The sequence below is a fragment of the Triticum dicoccoides genome, chromosome 1B (assembly GCF_002162155.2).
Source record: "Triticum dicoccoides isolate Atlit2015 ecotype Zavitan chromosome 1B, WEW_v2.0, whole genome shotgun sequence".
In the NCBI taxonomy this organism is placed as follows: domain Eukaryota; kingdom Viridiplantae; phylum Streptophyta; class Magnoliopsida; order Poales; family Poaceae; genus Triticum; species Triticum dicoccoides.
In genome coordinates this window covers 530,938,182-530,947,468 of record NC_041381.1, presented here as the reverse complement: position 1 = coordinate 530,947,468, position 9,287 = coordinate 530,938,182, and the positions used below count along the sequence as shown (strand labels likewise).

At 44.6% G+C, this 9,287-nt stretch overlaps 1 protein-coding gene across 1 annotated transcript; it reads right to left on the bottom strand.

The window, feature by feature from the left end:
- Window positions 1-5,301: 5,301 nt before the first annotated feature.
- Window positions 5,302-8,982, bottom strand: LOC119347391 (kinesin-like protein KIN-10C). The gene is made up of 13 exons (XM_037616171.1): window positions 8,670-8,982; window positions 8,283-8,448; window positions 7,979-8,179; window positions 7,711-7,882; window positions 7,420-7,625; window positions 7,044-7,348; window positions 6,881-6,957; window positions 6,326-6,531; window positions 6,195-6,241; window positions 6,059-6,080; window positions 5,905-5,973; window positions 5,779-5,817; window positions 5,302-5,670 (listed from the first exon to the last, which is right to left on the bottom strand). Exons 1-13 carry the CDS (start codon window positions 8,843-8,845, stop codon window positions 5,626-5,628), a joined length of 1,731 nt encoding a protein of 576 aa, XP_037472068.1. The 5' UTR covers window positions 8,846-8,982; the 3' UTR covers window positions 5,302-5,625.
- Window positions 8,983-9,287: the final 305 nt, after the last annotated feature.

The window sequence follows — 9,287 nt, the reverse complement described above, 5'->3', positions numbered from 1 at the left end:
TGTGTGTGTGTGTGTGTGTGTGAGAGAGAGAGAGAGATGGAGTCTGTGTGTGTGTGTGTGTGTGTGATGGAGTCTTAGTGTGTGTGTGTGTTTGTGTGGGGGGGGGCCTTTGAAGTTCTTTGTGTTGGTTTGAATAGATGAATCTGAGACTGTGTGATGCATATCGTATAATCATACCCGCGGATACTTTTGATGACATTACAGTATCTAGGTGACATTAGGGTTTTGGTTGATGTGTGTCTTAAGGTGTTATTTTACTATGAACTCTAGGGCTATTTGTGACACTTATAGGAATAGGCCAATGGATTGATCAGAAAGAATAACTTTGAGGTGGTTTCGTACCCTACAATAATCTCTTTGTTTTTTTCACTATTAGTGACTTTGGAGTGACTCGTTGTTGCATGTTGAGGGATCGTTATATGATCTATTTATGTAATCATTGTTGAGAGAACTTGCACTAGTGAAAGTATGAACCCTAGGCCTTGTTTCGAAGCATTGCAATACCGTTTTCGCTCACTTTTACCACTTGTTACCTTGCTGTTTTTATAATTTCAGGTTACAAAAACCTATATCTACCATCCATATTACACTTGTATCACCATCTCTTCGCCGAACTAGTGCACCTATACAATTTACCATTGTATTGGGTGTGTTGGGGACACAAGAGACTCTTTGTTATTTGGTTGCAGGGTTGTTTGAGAGAGACCATCTTCATCCTATGCCTCCCACGGATTGATAAACCTTAGGTCATCCACTTGAGGCAAATTTGCTACTGTCCTACAAACCTCTGCACTTGGAGGCCCAACAACGTCTACAAGAAGAAGGTTGTGTAGTAGATATCAATCACAAGACACCTGGGCGCGCCTGGAGGCCCAGGCGCGCCCTGGTGGGTTGTGCCCACCTCGGTGGCCTCCCGCACCGCCTCTTTGCTCTATCAATACCCCAATATTCCAGAAACCCTAGGGGAGTCGACGAAAATCAATTCTAGCTGCCGCAAGTTCCAGAACCACCAGATCCAATATAAACACCATCACGGAGGGGTTCATCATCCTCATTGGTGCCTCTCCGATGATGCGTGAGTAGTTCATTGTAGACCTACGGGTTCGTAGTTAGTAGCGAGATGGCTTCCTCTCTCTCTCTCTCTCTCTCTATCTATCTATCTATCTATCTATCTATCTATCTCTCTTGATTCTCAATACATTGGTCTCTTGGAGATCTATTTGATGTAACTCTTTTTGCGGTGTGTTTGTTGGGATCCGATGAACTTTGAGTTTATGATCATATCTATGTTTTATCCATGAAAGTTATTTGAGTCTTTTTATCTCTTATATGCATGATTACTTATAGCCTCGTATTTCTTCTTCAAATCTTTGGTTTAGTTAGGCCAACTAGATCGATTTTTCTTGCCAAGGGAAGAGGTGCTTTGTGATGGGTTCGATCTTACGGTGCTTGATCCCAGTGATAGAAGGGGAACCGACACGTATGTATCATTGCTATTAAGGATAACAAGATGGGGTCTATTTCTACATAAATAGATCTTGTCTACATCATGTCATTATTCTTATTGCATTACTTCGTTTTTCCATGAACTTAATACACTAGATGCATGCTGGATAGCGGTCGATGTGTGGAGTAATAGTAGTAGATGCAGGCAGGAGTCGGTCTACTAATCTTGGACGTGATGCCTATATAATGATCATTGCATGGATATCGTCATGATTATTTGAAGTTCTATCAATTGCCCAATAGTAATTTGTTTACCCACCGTATGCTATTTTTCTCGAGAGAAGCCACTAGTGAATTCTATGGCCCCGGGTCTCTTCTTTATTATATTTGCCTTTGAGATCTATTTTTATTCTCTTTTATTTTCAGATCTATTAATCCAAAAATACAAAATACCTTGCTGCAATTTTTAGTAATTTATTTTATCTCGCGTTCCCGCGAGATCTATTTATCCAATCTACTACAATTTTACCTATCGTTTTAACCATGAGGGATTGACAACCCCTCTCTTACGTCGGGTTGCAATTATTTGTTCTTTGTGTGCAGGAGTTGTTTACGTGGTTTTGCGTGGTTCTCCTACTGGTTCGATAACCTAATTGGTCTCATAACTGAGGGAAATACCTACCGTTGTTGTGCTGCATCATCCCTTCCTCTTTGGGGAAATACCGACGTAGTTCAAGCAAACATCACCTGCTAGTGTGCTTTAATAAAGGTGGCGGTCCTAGGGTTCCTCTTGTGCTAAGACAAAGATTTTTCTGATGCCTATCCTTCCTGATCTAGCCGAAGTGGCAGGTTATGGAAGGCTCCGCCGGCGAACTCCCATGGGCGTGTTATGCCTGGAGATTGCTGGATCGGGTGGGATTCATTCGTGCCCATTAGTTCTCCGTTAAGGAGTGAACGACGCGAATCTCTGCTATCTGTTGCCATCAGGAGATATTTAGCTCCATGGTGAAGTCAGAGGCGGAGAATGTCATGGAAGTCGAGATTGAAGGATTAGAAATGTTGATTGGAGCCTACGACGTTGAGGAACTTGCTTGGAGTTTCGGGATTCGTAGCAGCACTATGTAAGTGGGGTGACAAAACAGGTGAAGTTCAAAGTCTTGCCTATCAGGGTGAAAAATCCAAGGTCTGGCCTTAATTGGTTGTGCCTGGCAATGATCTTGTTGAAGGCATTGTTTTGAGAGCGAGGATTATCTCCGGGGTGAAAATTCAAGATCTACGATCTGGCGACGACGATGTTGGTGCACTGTTTCCTCCTTGGAGGCGTCGCTTTTGGAGAACCTGGACATCGGGTGTTGTCTTGGTGGTGGTTGTGCTGCTGCTGCAAGGTCAGGAACACTGTAGCGGGACTTTCTTTTTTTAGTTTCATCTTCTTCTTTTGGTTGTGTGCCTCATCATGTCATTGGGGCATTGTGTTGTTGCAGAGACTGGGTGTAATTGGTATCTTCGCGATATTAATATATACTCTTTATCGGGAAAAAGCGCTCTTCCTTTTCGATGAAATACCTTGGTCCACCTTTGTCGGTCAAGAGGCTAAAACATACCCACTTCCAACAAATTGAGGATAAGATTGCTACCCAGCTTGACCCTTGGATGGGAAAACATGTCCATTCCCCTTGAGGCCTTGTTCGGTTAGGCATGGATTGGAGGGGTTTGAAAGGGATTAAATCCCTTGCAAGTCAAAATCTCCCTCAAACCTCCCCAATCCTCTTCAATCCCTGTGGTCAGGGGATTAACCGAACATGGGCTGAAGGGTTTGTTGGATAAATTCGTCCTTACTGCCATTGCCATTTACTTCCAACGGCGCTAAATCTTCTGGTCTAAGTGTTGAACAAGATTGATGCTCCAATGCAGGCCTACTTATGGGCGGGGTGTGATAAGGTAATTGGAGGCAAATGCAAGATTAACTGGGATCAAGTTTGCAAATCCAAGCTCCAGGGAGGCCTTGATATCTTAAATCTGCAAAAGTTTGTTGATGCCCTCTGTATTCGATGGTTGTGGTTTGAATGGAAGGATCCATTTAAGCATTGGGTGGGGCTAGGGAACCTCTGTGATAGTGCTGGCCGTGATATCTTTGCGGCCGCTAGCAAAGTGGAGATTGTGATGGCCTTGGTGCTTCTTTCTGGGAGTCAGTCTGTCTTGAAGGGCTAAGGCCCAAAGATATTGCTCCTCGCATCTTCTTGCTGTCTAAAAGAAAGAACTGCTCAGTCCAAAAGGCGATTCACAAATTGAGTTCGTCAATTAACATCAACACGGGCATCTCCCTTCATCATCTAATTGAGTTCGTCAATCTATGGAAAAGCTCTCCCTCATCCACCTCAACCTGGATAGGGTGGATACCATCTCTTGAAACCTAACAAATGATGGCCACTACTCTGTTGCATCAGCCTACGAGGTCCAGTTCGGGGGCTTGGTTGACACGGAACTTGTGCAGACGGTCTGGAAGAATTGGGCCCCTCCAAAATGCATGTTTTTTGCTTGGCTTATTATCAACAACATGATTTGGATGGCGGACCAGCTGCAGCGACGAGAATAGCTTAATTGCAACTTTTGCCGCCTCTGTAAACATGTCCAAGAATCGGCGACACACCACCTCTTCCAATGCAGATACACAGCTAGAGTTTGGGATTTGATCTAGGTTTAGCTTGGTCTTCATGACGTGAACCTTCTGGAGTGGGGTCACATGAACTCAGCGTAGGAAGACGCAGTCCAGAAGGCCATTCATCTCCCTCATGCTACTCATTTCTTGTGAAATATGGAAGGAACGGAACGCAAGGGTTGATTTATTGTCGCAGGGATCAAAGAAGAGTGTAATTTGTGGCGTCTCGCTGGAGCAAAGCATTTGAGAAATTCAATGTTGCGAGAATGATGTTTTGTAATTCGGCCTTTGATCACAAACTCTAAACCTTCTTCCTCAATGAAAATGAAAAATCTTTTGCTGAGTTTAAAAAATAAGTACTGATGTGAATTGTTTTTCCCTTCGAGGAATGTACTTGAACAATAGATTTGTGAGGCAGCAACTGGCTGCAGCAAAGGATAGATGTTTTGCCCATGTCTCAAGCTCTCTGCCTAGTCTACGAAATTCCTTGCAAACACGGCAAGGCTGCTTCCGGTTGTATATAATGTGCGTACTCCTTTCGAGATGCCAACAATATATTCAACTTAACCATTTTCATCTTCAAGGACATCAAATTACGTTATCTTGGTGTTCAAAAGAATACTTGGATAAATCGCTGACGTATTACCTAAGTAATGTATACCAGAAAATTGTAATTTGTACAAGCAGCCCGTCTAGCTCAGTTGGTAGAGCCTTGGTCGTGGGTTCGAGCCCCACGGTGGGCGCCTGTTTTTTTTTTCTTTTTTGGTGTTTCTATTATTTTCGGCAACATTGGCTTTGCTTCAACTGACGCTAAAAGTTTTTGTATGTAATATTTAGAAGATTTCCTAAACATGTTTAGATATTACAAGCCACAGGGAATACATTTTTACAAATGCATCAAAACTAGGGATATGTCTTTACAAATTACATTGGCTTTGCTTCAACTGATGCTAAAAGTTTTTTGTATGTAATGGTCAGAAGATTTCCAAAGATATGAGTCAAAACAAGTACACAATCATGTCGTGGGTTCCTACAAAAACGCAAACCAGGCAAACTAATGCTCGCTTAGCCAATAAAATAAAAACTAATGCCTGAAATCTTCGTGAAACATGAAAATCATCTTGACATCGAAAATAGTTCACGCGCACACGGTTTGCCAAAGCAGAACTCATTTTCAGTTGCCCGTGCATGGAAGCTTGTGAAAATATGCAAGCCATTCAATATATCATATTCCAGAGAAAATTTGCATCACATCAACAAGACCAACCATTCAGCTGCTTGTGCAAAAGCACAAGCTAGGCCATCCCATCATGAATACAAATTACAAGAGAAAATTTGCAACAAGACCCACTGCCCTAGGAATAGCATCAGCAGCAGGCCGACTGTTAACAGGACAACTACAACTATGTCAACAACAGGCTGACAGTTCACAGTACAGTTACAACACCATCCATTGGGTCACGGATGGTGGTAGATTACGGCAGTCCATTCTGTGATTTTCAGGCAATAGTCCATTCCAGTGATCATTTGAAGATTCCTGTGGCTGTTTTCTGTATGATGTCTTGGATCTGTTTGATGCAGTATAGACAAGTGTTTAAGAGCGCTGTTTGTGCACATACATTGTACAAGAAAGATAACAAGAATATGTCAAAAAAGAAAGTCAGCAGAAGAGTTACTTGTTTTGTTGATAGACCTATATTCCCCAAGTCCGAAAGCTGCCAAATCACATTATGTTAAAAAGCTGACAAATACAGGTGACCTTCACATTCAGTATTAAGGATTTCATGGTACAGAAATCTTACAGATTGGAATGGTCTGGGCGAATCCTCCCGGAGCTCGAGAATGTACTCTGCTCTCTTTTCACCAATTCCCTGAAGAAGAAATGGGAAACATTAGTAGGAAAAGGACATGCCGCTATACCATTCATTAGAATATTATGAAATGTAAGGACCATACTTTTAGTTGCTGTAGCTCTTCCCTGCACCCATGGATAGGCCGAGCAAATAATTAGAAAGGATAAAAGATGCCTTGTGCGTTTAACAGGAGCCAACTACATAAATGAACTACAAAAAAATTGAGAGTTTAAACTTACTTGTTTGCAACATTTAAGAACTCGAGATATTGTTGGATAAGAGATTCCTGCGTAACATAAGAGATCTTTAGAGATTGGCCCTGAACTAAAACAGGTTGCTGATATACGAAATAGGAAAAAATCATGCAGACCTTTAGGTTAGATCCCAGTGCATTAAACTTATCAAGAGGTGTACCATCCGGATTCTTCTCAACTCCTATTGGAGTTTTGGGCTCCAATGAAGGAGGGCAATTGACATTACAAGGAGTCATCATGTTTGAAGGAATGGGAGACAGAGCTTTCCTGAGAGGAGATTCAGATTTGTCCTCTTTCCAAGGAGTTAACGAAGGGGGTACCTCTGCATTAAACATGTCATACGGCTCAGACTCTAACATGGAAACATAGATCAATTTCCAAAGTTATACAACAAGCAAACCGCAAGTAAATTGTGTGCGCTTACTTTTAATTGAATAGCAATATTTTGTAATTTAAACAGTTTCATTTCTGCATAAGTCCATTGCTGGTGCAACTTTCGGTTTGTAAATGTTTTTGCTCTGGACCATTATCTTTCTAATACAATGTCACAGAAGGCTCTTGTGTGTTCATTAGAGTTTTCCTTTTTCTTTCTTGGCTTACTGACCTTTGTACGGTCAGAATCTATATCCAATACAAATATATAACTCGTCTGTATATTTCAAACAACATACCTTTCTTAGTTGTCTTTACTTCATCTCGTCTTGGTGTGTTTTCAGCTGTTGTATGGACTGCTGAATCGAAAAGCACCCTGTGCGACAGAAGATAAAATGGCTCAGAGCTCGTAATTTCAGGTGGTCTATGTCAGACTTGCAGAGCCAAATTGGAGACACTGACTTTTTTATTTTAGCACCGTCTTGGTCCATTGCTTTAGCTCTACCAGAAACCCGGGCAGATAGCGGTTGTTTCATATGGCTCATCGAAGAAGGAGTCCTCCATCCAGTTGGGGAGAAAAGTCCATTCATTCTTTGGGTGCTCTTAGTTTTCGCCTTTGATTCCAGCCACAATTGCAATTTTGCTTCCATGTCCACCTTTACTTTTGGAGTGTGTTCCTTGCTTGCTGAAGCCATGTTGGTCACCATATGGCCTGAACGAGCAGCCATGCTTAATGTGTGGGCTGCCTCCTGGTATACCACAGGATTCTGTGACAAATGAAAAGCAATCAGCATGGATCTATACTCTGTGGGGTGAGACATCTTGACTGGTAACTCACCAGGCAAGCTATCATCACAGCACGGCTATTGCCTCCTAGCGAATCTTGCAGTATCCGGGTCAATCTACTCTCTCTGTAAGGTACCCGTGACTCATTCTTCTTGAGAGCTGAAATGACATTAGACAATGCAAACAGCGATGAATTGATCTTAGAGCTTTCTTGAAGGCGGATCCCTTCATTGCAAGCCCTTCTGTTGTCCTCATTTCCTGAAATGAAACCAACACAGCATGTCTTAAACTGGATGTCCAAAGCTTTATACGTTATATCCACCTTATTGCAGGGGGGTCGTACCAGCAAGGTCGATGAGGTTAAGCTTCCCTTTGACAGTATCATTACTGACCCTGATAGAAAGCACAGCGTGGCTTCTACTTGAAACATCGTTCAGGCCTGTGTGGGCGGCTTTCCGCCTCTGCACACCTATCGAGTAGACTTCCTGAAACTCCTCCATGGATCGCACGGGGACCTTAAACAATGAAAAGACAACAGTAAGCGCACTGCCTAAGGTACATTCCAGGAAACACGTAGACTCAAGGATAATGACCAAGCGCCAGCATATTACCCAAGCCAAGCCCTTGAGCTGTAGGTTACCAAATTTGTCATCCAGTGCCATGATCTCCTTTGCCTTGGGCTCGAGCAAGTCATAGCACCGTTCCATGTACACCTCGTAGTACGAGATCTCGACAAAGCACCACGTGCCGGTACAGCGCGCCAGGATTGTCGCGACCGACAAGGGGATGAGCCCTGGCAGATCTTCGCTCCCCTGCGTAGCAACAAGGTTTGTTTCAGAAAACAGGCTCGCAGTGTGGCGTTGCGACATTTCGACAAACAGGTTATGGGCAAGGCCGGGACAATGGAAACGGCACCTGCATGCTGTAGGTCTTGCCGCTGCCCGTTGCCCCATAGGCAAACACGGTCGCGTTGATGCCCTCGAAGATGCCCGGGATCAAGGCGCTGACCTCCTGGTCGAATACCTCGGAAACCCTGTCCTCCTTGCCGAAGTACGCGTCCACCTTGTAGCACTCGCTCCGGCTGCATGATCCAGGCACAAATCGGATTACCAGCGGAAGGATCACGAAACAGGCGAGCAAAAGAGGCAGAATTAGCCGTCGGCACAGCTACACTAAGAGTTAATCAAATCTCAAATCATGTTTCGCTTCCCTGACGGCTGCACCAGGAGGGAAGGGGGCTGCGAATTTTAGGAAATTGCCGGTGACTGCTCGATTAGCACAAGAACGACTCGAGGTGGGTACCTGGTGTGCTGATCCTTGAGCTGGACGGTGACCTCGCCGCCGGGGTGGTCGCCGATGAGGGAGACGCAGGGGGGCACCGCTGCCGAGCTGGCCTCCGAGGGGAGGAGCGGGCGCACCCGCAGCACGACACGCACTGGCTGCGAGGAGGAGGATGAGGAGGAGGCGGCGCTCGCCATTGGGGGGAGAGGCTGACGCGGTGCACGGGACGGGGCGGGGTCGAAGGCAGGGAGCAGATCGGGATGAGGCGAGGTTTTGGGTCAGTTGGGTGTCGTGGACCCTTTAGGGGAGCGAGGAGCACGGTGACCGTTGTGTAGCTGCCGGGGAAGCGGTTCGAATTTGAACACGGGAGGCGGGTCTGACGAAGGACGCGTGGGCGCGGTGAGCACGCGAGTTACTCGTGACTCGTGAGAGCATCTCGTCAAACATTCTACCCACGGTGTTTATTAAGCAAACTCCAACGCGTCGATCTAAATGAGCTATGATTTTGTCTAGTTTTTTGTTTGTTTGGGTCGGTCGTCCGTTCGACGTTTGCTCTTTTTTGATTTGGGCCGTCAGTGTGCCACGCGCCGACCCATATTTGTCGGCATGGCCGGCGTTTTTCAACTAAGTATGCACATA